The sequence below is a fragment of the Apteryx rowi genome, unplaced genomic scaffold (assembly GCF_003343035.1).
Source record: "Apteryx rowi isolate R43461 unplaced genomic scaffold, aptRow1 scaffold_434, whole genome shotgun sequence".
NCBI classification, from domain to species: Eukaryota; Metazoa; Chordata; class Aves; order Apterygiformes; family Apterygidae; genus Apteryx; species Apteryx rowi.
In genome coordinates this window covers 634,707-651,223 of record NW_020450688.1, presented here as the reverse complement: position 1 = coordinate 651,223, position 16,517 = coordinate 634,707, and the positions used below count along the sequence as shown (strand labels likewise).

Genomic DNA, 16,517 nt, shown 5'->3' with positions numbered 1-16,517 from the left:
CAGCAGTCCTGAGCTATCTCCCAACGCTCAGCCAGCACTGTTCTCCATCTGCCTGCAGACGCCTCTCTTCTATTTTGGGCTCATCTGGGAGATCGGCATGGGTACCAGACTGCGCTGCAACAGAGCACACCTTTGCCATGCAGCTCTAGCCTGTGGCCCAGTGCTCCCCATCCTGCTTTGGGAAGGCATTTCTCACATATTTTGACAGTAAAGAATACCACTTTAAATCACAAAGGAAACAACCAATGCAGAAGGGGGAAATAAGCTGGGTGTCAGAGCACTACAGCAGCTGCCAGGGCTGATTCCCATGCTGTGAATCAATGAACTACAGCCCCAACCCACAAATCTCGCCTCATCGGTCTCAGTGGGTACTGTCTGCCTCTGCAGGTCTTGGACCTACACTGGCCTTTGCAGAGAGATAGAAATTTGTGATTTTGATTGAAGTTTCTGAACTTGGAAAGCTGTGATCACTGCTCTGCTCTGCTCTGCTCTGGGGATCCCAGCCACCAGACAGCACGGAGACCACCTGGAGAACACAGACCGCCCCCTGCCAATGTTGTGTCCCACTTGTCACATCCAGCAAAAGGTTATAAATGGCCCAGGAAGGCAGGATGGACCAGCCAACTGTGCTAAATGTTAACTTGTCAAGAATCAATTTTTTTCACAGGTCTCAACTCATTAAGCGCCCCAGGTTTTTAATTAAGACCTGCTGTTTGACTGATGTGTGTCAGATGCACTCTGTGGTTAGAGCACGAGGATGCCAGAGATTCTCAGGTTGTCCTCAAGCTCTGAAACCAAAAACTTTTCAAGCCAACAAGAAAGAAGTAAGACCCCAAGACTTGCTGCAGCCTGAAGAGACACCAGGAGCAGGGAGGAACTGTGCCACCGCTTGCTGCTACAAGGGAGCTCGAGTGAGGAGAGTTTCTCCTTTTCTGCTCAAGTGTTAAGGTGGTACAGAAACCCCAGCCCCAAGTCAGGCTGCCAAGAGATGTGCCAGCATGAGAGAGGCCCTTCTCCTCCCCTCTGCCCCACGTCTCCTGTTCTGTGACACTGGAGGACATGGCTCAGGTTGTATCCACTGCTCCTTCTGCCAATGCCAACAGCAAACTGCTCGCTGTACTGGCCTCGCTCAGTGCGAGGGGATGCCCGTTCTTCTTCAGGAAAGGGCTGTTTTGGGCAGACACAAAGAGTGGGACAGTGCTCCTGCTGCTGGGCAGACATCGAGATCCACCCCCCTCTGCAGATCACAACTTACCTGCTCACACAGGGACCGAAAGCCAAATTCATCCAGCCGGTCAAGCTCATAGGTTTCCCCCAGCAGCGGGTTGAATGGCTTTGCTGTGCGGTGGACAGTCGTCGAGTAGGAAGACACTGAAAACGCAGCAACGAAGCACATCTGCTCCGTGGAGCTCTCGCACTTGACAGCTTTGTCCAGCAGCTCGTGGTACTCCAGGTCCTCCGTGAGCCGCTGCAGCATGGAGAGCGGCTCGTTGAAGTTTACCTAGCGAGAGGGAGAGGAGCGAGGGTCAGCGCACAGCACGTGGRGCTACGCAGGAGAGACACCAAGCTGGGCACTCACCTGTCTCCCCGGTAGAGTCCCTGCCCCACCAGACCTGTGTGGCCCACACCCTGCCCCGCCAGCATCTCACACCTTCATGCTCCGAGCACCGGGGAACGCTGAGGAGCAGATGCACTCCAAGTGTCCGGGGTTCAGGGAGGACGGGAGCTTCGCCTAGTGGAAGCAGCAGCTTTTTAATCCTTCCTGCTCTCCTCTCACCCATGCACCAGGCAAGAGCTACAGATCTCCTTTAAAAGCCCACCGCGGGACTGTGCTGCCCCGGGAGAGGCGAAGGGACTTGAGGGCAGCTCACAGATCTGCCAAGACAGTACGTGTTGCCTCTACAGTTTTATCTAAAAAAACATTAACTAAAGATGAGAAACTCATGCTCTGCCAAGCTCCCTGAACCACACCGCGAGGGCCTGAAGGCTTTGAGCTGCCCAGCTGGGATGAGCTGGAAACAGACAGAGCAGGGAGCTGGCGGCCCCGTGAGCTAACCAGATAACATCCCTGCTCACATGTGCGCGCATGCTTTGCTTCAGACCTCCAGCAGGCACCAATGACTCCCAAAGCGAGTCTCAGCAGCAAGTCCAGCTCCCTCCTGCCTGCCGGCAAGCACCCCACAGGCCTCGAGCTAGGGGCGGCGTGGGAGGCAGAGATGCTGCTTGCGGTGCTCCCGTTGCTGCTGGCATGCTCTCCCTCCGCTGGGAGCAGCGGTAGCATTTGTCCTTCCGGGGAGCCCTCCCGCCATGACTACTGATGCTGTTAGAAAGCATCTCCTTTCCAGGCAAGCGCAGGGCAAAGCCCTCTGTGCCGCTCCCCAGGGTTCCCTCCATCGCCTCCTGGCAAACAAGCCCTTCCCACACAGTCCTGCACGTCAGCGCGTCAGGAGACCCTTGAAAACCCTGCCCAGAGCCACCGAGACCAGGACCAGCCATCCCTCCTGCACAACGCATCTGCCTGGCTCACAGGTGTGACACCCAGCGAGCCGCAGCACGGTCGAGGAGAGGGAGCAGGGCTGAGCCCCAGGCACGTTCATCTGCCACCAAGGTGCTGCTTGGCCTCAATTTCTGTGATCTTGATCCTTGCCGGCCCCGCGGCAGCAGCCAAAGGAGTGCAGGTGTCTCACCACGGGGTCGCAGCTGGGTAGTGTCAGGTCTAACCTTGTCTGACTGCTAAATGCAAGCTTAGGGAAAACGAGATGTTTTCTGCCACGTGAGCGGAAGGTCTTCTGCCTGGAAACAATCCGAAATGGGCATTTTACGTTCAGTTTGGAATGGCAAAACTATTTTAGAACAAGCAGATGTTTGGAGGATTGGAGAACTGTTTTTCACAGAAGCCAAGCTACACACTGTAGAGTAAGAAAAACAAAACCAGATCATTCTAGCCTAGGATTTAGCCTATAAGTACTAGGGATCTTAAAGCATCCAAGAAAGAAAGAGTTATGTAGAAAGGGTAGCAGTGCATCCACAGCAGAGCAAACCACTAGCAACGTGAGATAAGTCTCAGAAGAAACCCAGGCAAAGCAGCCCATTCAAACAGGAAGCACAAGAACAAAGCCAGCAGCTGTGTCCTCTCCATCAGCGCTGCTCAATGACAAATCAAAGTCTTTCCACAGAGGAATAAAGATTAACCCGCCAAAAATGCAAAATCCCCAAGCTATTTTACTCCATTTCAGTGCTGCATATTTGCTCATTCACAACAAAAATTAACAGGTGTGCTAGCAGTTCACACACAGAAATTTTTCTACTCATCACGTCCCTTGGGGAGAGGACGGTGTCTCAAAAACRTCCCTTAAAGGCCAAGAATCAGGTGGAGCACCTGGAAGTAGAAACTCTTGTCGTCTCCCTGTCAGCAATCCCAATCCACGGCATGCAGAAGAGCCTTGCCGACGTTTGTACTATACATAATTAGTCAAGTTTCAAAACAGCCCTTCCCAGGCTGGCTGCTCTGCTTCCTTCTCATCTCTCCTTTGCACCGTTAACTGCAGCATCAGCTTTAAAGACCTTATTAGACAGCTCCATTTCAATTCACAGAGTTGCCAGTTTCTCCTGCGCTCCAAGCAAATGTACCAGGGAGAGAGAATTTAAACAGCCATTCAAAGCGTATTAAAGAGCCCCCTGTCGCCTTTACCACAGGCTTATTGTTCTTGCAGTAAATCTCCAAAATAAATGCCATGCGAGGCTGAGCTAGCAGGGCACAAAGCACCTCTCTGCCCTCCAATTTCAGATGGGAGGAAAAACCCATTCTACACCTGGGGGTTGAGGGCTACCCTTACTTCCCCATAGCAGAGGATATCAAGACAGAGGAGCTAACAGCAAGCAGCTGGTGTTGGGCTAAGCAGTTTTTTTTACAACACACAGCTCTGTTGAACAGTTTAGGAGACAGCAGTGCTGGGAGATGCTGGATCCACTTGCCCCAAGGAGGGATGGAGTAATTACTTCCCCTAAGCTGACATCAGGAGCTGTTGCGGGAGGCAGAACATACTGTCCTCAGGTTTTTATTTTGCTTCAGCAGCTCCTGGAATGATTTGATTGATAAGAAAGGTATGAAATTCCTCTCCCCAGGCACTGCAGCTGCTGTGTTTCTGTGAAGGATACCAAGTCCTGAGCTCATTCCTGTACCCGTCAAGCCTTTATCTGATACTGATGTTGATGCAGAAATGCTAACAGACAGCACGGGGCTGAGTATTGCTACAGGACGCAGCACAAGGAAGAGAAAAACTCATATCTCTGACTCAAATGTTGTCAGGCACTGTCCTAAAAAGAGATAAAGTATAACCAATTGAGCAGACAAGCTTCTGTAACACACCCTTTCCTCTTTATCCATTAGAAAAAGGACCCCGACTTCAGCTACATGGTATGGTTCAAACTTTCCGCACTACTTCCACTCCAGCCAGCACCACAATAACCTAAATTCACTCCCAGCCATTTTACAATTCTCCCAAGTTTGTCGGGACTTTACATTTTGCTGGGAAATGGATAATGTACAGCAGCACCCAGTCCCATCCATGCCGCTAACTGGGCTGGTCAAGACACGCTGGTGAATCAGCAGCTGTTTTGCTCTGAAAGATTCTTTCTGCTGCAGTTTTGGGGGAGATTGGGTGGGCTTTGGCACTGGCAGCACTTCATCTGGGCAGGGACGAGCTAGCACGACCCAGCCCAGTCTGCTAAATCAGTGGCGGGATCCATCTGCCCTCATGTAGGGGACTGGAAATTAAATGGCTCCATCCGAACCCTGTCTGTCGTACACGTGCCATTGCTGGCCAGCCCCTTCCCAGGGAGCGCTGCTTGTTATTTAGTCCATTGACGAGCCGTGTGCCGTGGGCACCTGCAGCCTCCCAGCAGGACAGGGAGTTTGTCACCAGGCACAGGCTCAGCTCATGCCAGGATGCGGGTCTGGAGTTGTTCTAGGTCCTAGCGAAGACTGGGATTTCTCCTCCTCTTTTCTGAACTGAGTGAAAAGGCTCCAAGCTCTATGGGAGTAAATGAGGCACAGCACAGTTTATCTGCGAGAATTAAGTGCACTGCCCACTAATATTCTGCAGCAGCCTTTGTAAGAGGACTTTCTCCAGAGACCCCTGCCAGCAAACCCTCTCTTCTAAATATCTGCAGGAAGCCGGCACCCCAGGGAGTGAACCCAGCAGCATCCGGTGGGGGAAATCTTGCCTGTAAATTGTCCCTGTGGTGCCTCCTTCACTAAAAGGCTGCTCTTTGCAGGGAAGATAAAGCTACCTTGGGTCGCCAGGTTGAGACCCACACTCCCTCCATGGGCCTCCGGACCATCTGCCCAAGGAGACCACAGTCTCCTTGGGCAATGCAATTGCTTGCAAGATATCTGTGGCCCCCACAAGAAAGTGTCTTGGCTCACACCACTAATCGGGCACTTACTTATCTAGAAAGGTCTCTGCTAAATAGCAAAGCTCTGTGAGAAGGAACCTCAAAACACAGAGCTGCAATACATTTTCCCCCGTGCAGGCAAATGAGAAAGCGTTCATCTTACCGAAGTAAGACACTCCATGACCTGACTGTGCAAATTCAAACCACAGCACAGGGGACTTGAGAAAACCAGCATTACTGAAAGCTCCAGGATCCAGCCAGCTCCTGCTTTCACCAGGACAGGGATGGGGATCCTGGCTAAGCCAAAGGAGACTGGACCAGACCACAGCACAGTCTTCTCAGGGACACCATCTTCCCACACTCTGTTTAGTGGGGACTCACAGCAGGGAAACTGCGATCTCCAAGAAGATCTCTTGGTTTTAGGCCCTAGGTGCAATGCACGAGTCCACAGGGATTCAAAGTATCCTGATTCTCCCCTTGCCTTTGCACCAGTTTGATCTGCAGAGGACATTTGGGCGATGCCCCTCTCTGCTCCAGCTCGCCTTGGGCACTCAAGGCAGCAGATGCATGTAAGCAAGCTGCCAGGGATGCAGGCACTCTAGGGTTGTCCACATCTGGCACAGGGGCAGGAAAAGGAATCAGTCTGCAAGAACTGCAAGAACTTCAAATGGTTCCCAACCTAACAGCCTTGATGCAAGAGCTGGTTACCACAAAGCAATTAGCAATACAGATTCATGGTGCTGCATTCATCAGTCAGTCCCAGACACCCGGAGCTCAGTCTCTATGGGCTGGAAGTCTGCAGAGGGGAGGGAAGGATGCAATCAGCCTTCCTCATGTTGGGCAGACTTTGCTCCTCCTCGTTATGCTGGCTCTGCCTGATGAGACCACCTGCATTCGGCAGTAGGTGGAATTTTTCATGGGCCAAATAAATTGCAGGGGAAAATCATACAGCTCAGTCAGACCCAGCAGAGCTGAGCAGCAAGGTCACATGGGGCTGGGAGGAAGAAGAGTGAAACAGCTTTGACGGGATTTGCCAGCGCAGGGGGACAGGGCACAGCAGCTCTGCGCTCGGCTCAAACAGGGATCCCGCGGTGGCCACAGTCCCAAGGGGCTCCACTCTGAGACAGGGGATGTTAGATGAAGGAGCAAGACATCCAGGTCAGTCCCTGGGAACAGTCCTTCCCCGAAGGCACCAGCCATCTCTTGATGGACAGCACTCAAGGTGCGCTCACCTCCACGGCCATATGTGTTGCGTGTACGTACGAAGGTACATAAGGGGGCCCCAACACACCCAACAACTGCAAGACCAAGCTCTGTAGCCTGACAGCTCCAAAACGGACCAGCCAGCCACAGACAGGGAAACCAAGCCACGGTAGCCGCATCCTGACCGTCAACCCAGAGGGAGTTGGTGACACGCTCTCTGTCCTGCTCAGGGCCTTCTCTGCTACCACAGCACCCAGCTCATCAGTAAACTAATTTAGGAGCAGCTCTCCAGCAGACACCACCAGTCAAGAAGGACTTCCCCAAACTTTGCTTCTTTCAGACCTCGGGCACCAGCTGCCTGCAAATGTCTCCTCAAGGCTTGTTTCTTCTGCACACCCTCCCCTTGCACAAATGCCACCCCAATTTTGAAAGAAATAAAAGACTATCCCCCTGCACCCTCCACATGCCCTGGTGCTGTTCTCCCTCCTGTGCGTGACTCTATGGGCCTGCAGGCACCACTCACCCAGTCTATCCACTACAAACCAGTCAGGCCAAAAAAGCCTTTGATCTTTAAGCACTTTCTAAGAGTCACTCAGATATGAGCCCCTGACGCCGTGGTGCTCTACGCACAAAGCCTGGCCTCTGAAGGACAGGGTAGCTGGTCTTGCTGCTCTTCACTTTTGGCTGATACCTGCAGACACTGCATGTTTGCAGCTCCCCTGACTGCTAGCAGGACTGGCCATAGCCCACAGTCCCTGACCTGAGGAGCCAAAATCCAGATCCTGTGTGTGGCAGAGTCATGCCCGAACCGAGACCTCAGTTCAATGCTCACATCACGGCACTACCCTTTCTGCAGGCCCTCAGCACCATCGGCTGCCCGGCTGGCACCAGGCCGGTGGGGCAGCTGCGACACGCTCACTTACAGGCATGGGGATCTTGGACAGTTCTTTGCCAATGCAGTTTTTCATGATACTCCAGAGGTTAAGGCTGTAGTTGGGTTTGTCAGGGATGCGGGTCCTTCTCCTTTTCTTCGGTAGGAGATCTTTGCAAGTTGATTCATTGTAGCTGGTTTGATTGGAGCTGTCAAACACCTGTGAAAGCATCAAAAGAAAGGCAGGTTTAAGCCAGACTCTCCCAGCAGACCCAACCAGAAACTGCCAGCTCCTGGGACTTCAGCTCTTGGACACTGCTCCCTCTCCACTCAGGGCACATCAGCTTTGCTCAGTAGAGGTCAAGTAAGCTGTGTCAAAAAAGTAATGTGGTAACTGTCCCCCTTGCTTGGTCCTGCTACCCCCAGGAGGACGTTTGAGGTGTTGCTGTAAGTTCACTGACATCTCTCCCACCACGGCTCACACAGCAACCGACTCTGCTCCCACCCTCGAAGCCAGGCAGGGAACCGCATGGAGAGTCCCACAACCAGCTTCCTCTCCAGCTCATCTCCCCTCATGCCATCACACCGAGTCCATCCCTCCCTCCCTGCACGACAGACTCACACTGTCCTCCAGGTTCCAGTCCTCAGGGTGACCCTCACTGGCCCCGCTCAGGTTACTGCCAGAACGCCTGCAGGGAAGAAAGTGCCAATTGATAAATGTGAGGAAGGCAGACAAAAGTGGTGTGCAGCGCCACACAGCCACCACCACCCAGGACATCTCCCTGCTCCACTTCGGGGTGCTGCTGGGAAGGCAACAGGGTGACGGAGGCTGTGCTGCGGGCATGACGAGGGGATGATCAGCACACGGTGAGCCAGACAAGTGGCCCTGGAGTGGGGGGGGATCGTACCTGTGGTGCTTGGGGTCTGCGGTTACTGTGATAAAAGCTGGTGCATCCTCCATGGCGTCAAAATACTCCGTCTCCTCATCTTCATCACTGGCTTCTCCTTTTGTGGACTGCACACTCCCTGTTGACACAAAGGGTCCGAGCTGCTCAGCTCACTGCTACCCCTCCAGCAGGATATCCATGCGTCCCACCAGCACGCACCACTGCTGCCATTCCTGCAATCCCACCTCCTCCTGCTGTGTGTCCCCCTCAAATGCTGGCTCACTTCACAGCCTCGTCCCTCTCTTCTCCATCCCATTCCACACTGCTGAGAGGTCGCTGGGTTGATTGCAAACTCCCGAAAGCAAGAATGTGCCCAGGCAGCCTGAGTCTCTAATCTGGGAACACAAGACTCCTCTGCTGTGGTTGGGAGCACCTACAAAATACCCTCAGCCTGACTGAGCCAGACACAAGCATATGATGCGCGTGTCCCATCACATCTAATATAGCTCCCATCCCAGCACCAGCATGTCTGCCTGGAAATCCAGGTAGGATTAAAAGAAAAACAAGTCAAGTGTTTCAGGTGTTGCCCTGAGATACTTCCTGCCCTTCGGGCTTCCCAGCCACACACTTGTAAACATTTCTCTTCCCCACTGCTGTGGAAGAGATCACTGCAAAGACGGGAACCGTCTGCAGCCTGGTCTGCTCTCGCAGCCACAGCAGAAAAGCAGCCCTCCCATATGCAGTCACCATCCTGTGCTTCCTGCCGCAGCTGTAGCCTCCCTTCGCCACCCCTCTTGCTCCTTCACCTCTCTGCAGACCCCACGGGGACCCGAGTGCTTCCCCTCGACTGTCACTGCCACCCTGTGCACACGGCCACCTCGCAGACCTTAAACCCAGCTGTTTTGGAGGCACGGGGTGCCTACTCCTGCCCTGCCTGCTGTGCTGCTGCCCTTGTCCTCCCTGAGCAGAGCTCCTCCTTGGGCACTCGCCTGGCTGCTCTCCCTCAAAACCATGATTCAAGCAGCCTCTCCACACAACCAAGCAGCCAGGACCATGCAGGGCCTGTGGGGAGAGCTGACAGCCCCTAAAGTACCTCATTCTCCAAGCAACCGGCAGCCACAGCACTGCATGGCTGTGCCTACTGCTGCTCTTACCTGCAGCCGCCTGCCCTGCTTGGCTACCCCTGCCTGTCACCTTGACTTCAGTTCACATTACAATGCAAGGTCTGAAGATGGACAATGTCCTCCTCCATCACGGAGCTCAGGGACATTGGTCCTGCTCAGGGCTGCCGGGTGGTGCTGCTGCACCAGCAAGGAGGGACGACGATGCAGCCGGGCTGAGCTGGGACAGCCCAGCACTGCGCAGGCTGCGCGCAGGCAAACAGAGAAAGTGGGACGCCCCAGCCTGCAGGCTCCGGCCATCTCACTGCAGTGTCCCGTGCTGCTGAGTCGTTCACTCGTCTTCCCGGCATGAAAAGGTCACCTCCTTGCTGGCATCATTGCTACGTTCTTCTTGCTTGGGGGTGAATTGCCAGAATAGCAAGGTCACCTCTCGCAATGGGGTCTACAGTCAGGTCAGATGGGATCTGTGCCTTTGTCTAAACTGATTTAACCTCTGCCCACCCCAGCTATGATGTACGGCACGTTGGGAGGCATCAGGAATGAGGGCAACACAAGGCACCGCTGTCATCCTCTCCAACGACAGCTATTTTCTCCCTTAGTTCAAGTTCTTTAAAAATACGGCAGGGCTCTACTTACAGTTTTCATTTACTAGACTATAACTACTGCCTTCCGTGTGGAAGGAGAGGATTTGGCACTAATATCAGAAGCCGTTAGATTTTATTGCCCGCTAAGTCCTGTGAACAGCAAACAAGCTGTGATCCCCGTCTCCCCGCGCAGCAGCGCAAACAGCAGCGTGAGGGACCCGTTGGTTGCCTCTGAGTGACAAACCTGCCATCCGGTAGCCAGAGATGCACCTACAAGTCAGAGTTAAGGCCATTCAAATATTCCAAAATACAGGTGGGCAAACAGGTGTGGGGACACATCCTTCTCCTGCACTGATGTCCAAAAGCCCAGGGAGACACAAGTCCCCACGCAGGAGCAGCACAGCAATTAGAGATGCTTCCAGGGCTCCCATGGGAGCACACCAAGGGTGAGTTGCATTAACACCTCTTCAAAGGGCACCGCTGCCTTTCAACCAGATTTTACTTAAGAAAAAAAATCACGGGCACACAGGGCTTGTGCATCCTTCTCATCCCAGCTGCTGCCTTCCAAGCAACCCACCGGCAGCAATGGGGTGGAAAACCCATTTTTCCCCTCAGTCCCTCTGGCTTCCCCCCAGAGCTCTGCTCCGTAGCCGTGCTCATTGCTGGCTGTTGAGCATGAGGCAGTTGCCCAAAGCACCCGGCGCTCCCACGCTGGCCCCCGTCCCAGCAGCACTCACCCTTAGCAGTGTTGGTGATGCCCGCGCCCCCTGAGGACAGGCCGGGGGCTCCTCGGCAGGCTCGCTCCAAGCTGTTGTGCTGCTTGGCTAGCTGCTCGATGGTCTCCTCCAGGCGGATCCTCTGCTCTCGCTCATACTGGAGCGCCCGCTGCCATTTTCGACTGTGAGTTTCAGCTAAGTCCAGGAAATCACGGCAAGCCTAGAGGAGAGGCAGGAACAGGTAAAGAGCTGGTAGCGATCACCCTCGCAACCCAGGAACTCGTCACAGAGCCGGGACTGACACATTTTAATTCCCAAGCTGGCTCCCCGCTACTCCACCTCCTCCTACGCTGGTATCGCTGTTTTAAGAAGCGCAGCCCCAGAGCTTTGCACGATCCCCGTGTCCCTGGGGCTAAGAACAGTATAACTCAGATCATCCGAACCTTCATCATCTCAGCCAAGGTGGCCGCAATGCCACAACGCTTGGGTCCGGGAAGCCGTCGCTCTGATGCGATGCCCCATCTTCCACAGCAGCCCGACAGCCCACCAAGCGGGTTCAGCACAACCTCCGCTTCCCATTCATGTCCCCCTCCCCACTGCTGGCTCTGATAGTGGCCCCCGTCCCAGGGAACCCAGATTGGGCTTTCACAAACTTTAGCCAGCCCTTATCTAAGACAAGCAGTCTGGGAACACAAGCAGCAGCCCCAGGAGATGCAGAGAGGCCAGACAGGATAACGGGTCCCCAGGTGACACACGTACATAGTTGCAGAGGTTCAGCTGGTGAGCTGGAGAGCCCTTTCCTCCAAGGAAACAGAGCGGGAGGGCTGCCCAGGTCCTCCACAGAGCTGCCTGCACAGCCCAGGAGATGGCGAAGGGCCAGGCCTGTCCCCTGCAATGCATCTGTGACAGCCGAAAACCCTAGTCTTTCTGCACTGTGCCCTTTTCAGGAGGGTGGGACGAACCAGACAGGGGGACACGTACATGCATGCTCAGCACAACAACAGACAGAGGGCTCAACAGCCCTGTGCCTGCCCTGTGCCACCAGGAATGGGACAGCAGAGATGCTAGGACTGAGGCTTCTGCGGTTGCACAGGAGAACTCCTTGGTGGCATTAATCCATTACCACATCAACCTGATGCGGGTCTTTACAGCATCCAAACACCCATAAATATGCTGTGACAAGGCACTGCCAGGCTTCCTAAAAACTCCAGCAGGGGCCAGAGGAAGGCCAGGCATCAGTCCCAGCCCAGAGTGATCAGAAGTGATTTCCTCCCAGAAGCAGCCTGGAGGTGCATGGGAGACTCAAGACTGCTCTCTGCCTCATCCCCTGCAGGAAAGAGGCTCCGTTTAAAGTCAATCCCACTGCTTCTTTGCTGACATTCCCCAGAGCACGGCCGGGACAGAGCGAATCACACAGAGCATGTGGCTGCACGACCGCACGTCCTCCCCAGGTGCACTGGATGCGGCTCTGCATGCATGACAGACTGTTTCCGGGCACAGGACATCCGCTCACTGCCAGCTCCAAGAAGCTGCATTTCTATTGTCTGACAAGAGGGAGAGACTTAAGAGCTCTATTTTTAGCTTGTTTTTATGTCCGACTGAAACACCAAGTCTCCTCAGCTTCATGGCTCTCTTTGCAATTGACCTCATGTGAAGTTAAACGTGTGCTCAGATGTGGGACTGCACCTCCTCTTCTCTCCCCTAAACCTGTGCAAGGCCAGCTGGAACTAAATTTATTATGTTTAAAAGTGGGAAAATGTGATTTTTACAAAAATTTTACAGGAGTTTGGAAGCAGACTGGCATCTCGCAGGCAGAATAACTGTGTTTTTGTATGGGAGATGATGTTCAGCTAGCTCCATCATGTTACCGTACAAAGTAAAGAACATAACATACCTCTCAATAAAAAATGCTGGCCCAAACAATTGAAAACAATTTAAATGACTACAAAGGGAGTGAATTTTGCATATCTGACAGATTTCTAACCATCAATAGGACCCAGTTATTTTCTGTGTTTCAATCTACTTGGATTTCACATAAGATTCATGTAGTTCCTTGCACTTTACTCAGAACCTGGACTGGCAGATTTCACCTGAATATCTAGTTAGTGCTGTTCTCCATGCAAGCACCAGGCTCTGGGCTTCAGCTTCCCTAAAGTATCCTGATACTACCAGGATTTGACCACGAAAAGATCTGATTCATTAGTTTTTTGTGAAACTTTTCCTTTAGATAGGAGCAGAATATAAGTCCAATCCATCTTAAGAAATTCTTCCTTTAAAAACATCAGGAAAGAGTCACCAGGAAAGTAATAAGGAGGTACAGGTTTTCACGTTTTAGATGAAGCAGCACAAAACAGAGGGAATTAATACCCTAACACATGAAATACGGGGAAATATGCTGGGATGAGTGCACGTCTTTGATTGCATCCTGAGCACCAGGTCCCTTGTGAAGCCACTCCCAATTTCACATAAATGAACTCCCCATTCCAGGGGAAGAGGCAGGGACAAAACTTAGATCAGAGAAATGAAGGGCGAACGTGACAAGTTTAGAGCCGCACTTGTAGTCATTACCTACATACTCTGTTCCCATCTGTCTATTGGAAAAAATCAGTGCAACTCATCATATTTGTAGGGATTTTTTACTTTCTATTCACCTCTGCTGTCTCCTGCTTCCTAATATTTGCATCAAGGACTGGTAGAGAAGGACCTGGCCCTACGCAGACTTATGTATGCTTAATTCCACCCCAACTGCAATCTCTCGGCAGGTTTCTGTAGGATCACTCTGAGCATCATGCTGGCCAGGGTGAAGTTAAATTTACAGGCTGCATGTTCTCGCAAACCTGCTCCTCTTACAGGTGTGGACCGGTATATTTAAACATCCCCAGGGTGAGCAACAGCATACATCATTATTCAGCATCATTAAGGCTCTCTAACCAGATGCAATCACGTGCAGTTTTGCCAGGCAGAAATAACTCAGCTGAAAAACATTTGCAAGCTCTGAACATGGGTTTGTCCTATGGCCTTCGCTTCTCGGCCTCTGCATTTTCATTTGTGGCCATCAGTGATGCTAGGAAGCAACTCAGAAGTACTGCCAAAGCTATAGAAAGATATGTATCTACTCCGCCTCAGTAAATATGTCCCTGCTAGCACCATGTCGAAGTGCTGATAAAGCTGTATCACCCATGAGGAGAGGGTGGAAATCGCTGCCTCATGGTGCAGGGCTGAGAGGGATGAGCAGTTTTAGTGGCACTGACCAGTGGATCAGCTCAGCTGCTCACGAATGAGGATGGAGCACCCCAACGCCCTGCTCCTTCCCCACACCAAGGGCCAGGCTCGGCTCTAGGCTGGGATGCACCAACCCTCACTACCCCGCTTTCCACTGAAGGCAGGCAGGGAAGTGCAGGGCACCCCATCAGGTCCGCCAGTCCTGTTCCCAATCCCACAGCCGTATTCCCATCCTCACTCTTGTGACATCCTCCAGTCCCTCAACCGGACGGGGACCATCCAGGTCCTCCTCAAACAAGCACAGACCTCATGGGGCTGCACGGATGGGCATGGGAAGGAGATGCTCCCAGGAGAGCAGGGTGCCAAAGGGCATGGCCAAGGGTTGCCAAAGCTCTCCTTGCTCCTGAGGAAAGGCTAAAAGACTGGACTGCAGATTTCCAGGGCGCTTCACAAAGCACCACATTTTCATTTCATTTTCCAGCAGCAGCTCAGCTCCTTTCCTGCACCCAGAAAAGTCACATTTGCTAGCCAGCCAGCAGCCACAGAGCACGCAGTGAAGGCCCACGGGGCAGATGCTGCATTCCCCAGCCTCAAGCTGAAGTCTCTTTCCAAGAAAAAGTCTTTCTTCACTCTTGTGCTTTTCTGAAGACCGCCATCACTGGTTAAAACTAAACTGTAGTCCGAGCTGGCATGCTAACTTCTTTTATTATGCTGATATACTGCGATAAGAGGATGATACCACATTGGCAAGTAATCAGATAGTGGCCTTGACCTTCGCAGCCAGGGAAAGCTCATTATCTGCTCTGAAGGGCCTGGCTCTGCAGTCAGAGCACACACTGCTTGCACAGAAATACCCATTTCAGTGCCACTCCCTGGAACATAATACGGAAATTGCCAACTGTCCCCAGCTCAGGGGGTTGAATGCTTTCAAATGATGCACTAGGACATCACCTGTAATTATCCTGCTGCAATTAAATGCAGTTTTTAAGATTGTTATGGGAAATGGAATGTTTCTGGTATAAGGGTAAATTACAGAAAAAGGAAGTGATTACAGATGAGCTACGCGAAAGCAGACTTTCCAAGCACTTCACGAGGGAGCTGGAAGCCCAAAGGAAGTAGAGGAGAAATCTCAGGATCAGTCAATGTCCTAAATAAGAACTGTAACAGATAAAACCTTGGGTCCTCCCGTCCCAAGGCTCCAGAGAGTTTTTCTGAGGATCCACGCTACTCCTGTTACAGAAGGGATATCTGCAGAGTGACTTCATCCATATCCATGTCAAAAAATCCATGCCATTGAGAAGTGGCCATCAGTGCTTCACACGCTCTCCCTCACATCTCCACCAAGCCAGGCCTGAGTGCGGCCAGGTCTGGAGGTTTCAGGAAGGTCCTGGACAGTCCTCATGCTGCCAAATCTGCCACCACAGCTTTACAGGGTGCACGAGACGCCGCATAGGAAGCCGCGGGACCTCCCCGCGGCCTGAGCAGCAGTCTCACCTGAGCTCCAGGTTGGGACGATGCTCCTTGCAGCATCCCGCAACTTGTGTCCGCATGGATTTATGGGATGACAGGGCATGAGGAGGACAGGGGAGATTTTGGGTAAGGGGAGATGCCTGAGCCTGCCACCGGCCTCCCCAGGACTCTCCCTGTGGGGCCATGAGGCCGGAGCTGGGAACGAGGCCATGCCCGGGAGCAGATAAAGGGCTCCATTTTCTTCACACATCCCAAGCACTGTTCACTTGCACAGTTCACAGGGGGGTTTATTTCTCTGCCCAGCCCTGGTCCCTGCAAGAAGCTCGCCCCGACACTGCTCAGCCTGACCAGGAAGCCTGTGCTGAGCCCAGTCCGAGGACCCTCCTGCCTCGGCAAAGGGTAACCAGAGCCATCCCATCCTAAGAGACACTAAAACTACCATGCTCAATATCTAACGAAGCACACGGACACACCAACCCTGCCAAGAGCAGCTGCCTACAAGGTTCAGGGCTTGGGGGCTGCATGTCCTACGACCCAAGCCCGTGTCCAAAGAGCAGCTTTGCTCACAGCCAAGGTTTCCTCTTAACCTGCCACTGTCCCCAGCCCACCGCGTCCCACAGGCCCTCACCAGCCAAAGGCAGCAAGGCCATAGTGCCACTGGTGGATCCTCCCTAGGATGACAGTCTCCTGCCTTCCCCAACGAGCCAGTACAACTGTGTGCAATTAATGTCACTCCTGTCTGGCCCGTTCGAGGTTTTAAGCAAATGCCCACCACCCGCTCCAGATGTGGGTGCTGCTTCTAAGAGTGGGGGATAATTCAGCTTATTAGAGCACTTTGGGTCCTCAGGAACCATGTGGAGATGGAGCATGGAGGATGTCGGACTCCTTCCTCCTGTTCAGGAGACAGCAGCTGCTATCAAGCTGTATTTTTCTCACAGCCCCTGCCACTGCAAAAATTGGTGTTTTGATGTATTTCTCTCTCTTATGTTATTTGCTTCAAACACAAAGTATTCATAAACTGCATAAGCGCCGTGGGAGAAGGAAAG

At 52.8% G+C, this 16,517-nt stretch overlaps 1 protein-coding gene across 5 annotated transcripts in view; it reads right to left on the bottom strand.

Annotated features, from left to right (window-relative positions):
• The window catches only part of OSBP2 (oxysterol binding protein 2), a 164,355-nt gene that overhangs the window by 13,378 nt on the left and 134,460 nt on the right, over positions 1-16,517 (bottom strand). For all 5 annotated transcript variants that reach the window (XM_026076619.1, XM_026076617.1, XM_026076615.1 and 2 more), the window contains 5 exons: positions 10,801-10,999; positions 8,380-8,497; positions 8,094-8,160; positions 7,524-7,691; positions 1,256-1,501 (listed from right to left, as the gene is read on the bottom strand). In XM_026076619.1, coding sequence (XP_025932404.1) covers positions 1,256-1,501; positions 7,524-7,691; positions 8,094-8,160; positions 8,380-8,497; positions 10,801-10,999 — 798 coding nt within the window. The remainder of the gene's footprint in view (positions 1-1,255; positions 1,502-7,523; positions 7,692-8,093; positions 8,161-8,379; positions 8,498-10,800; positions 11,000-16,517) is intronic.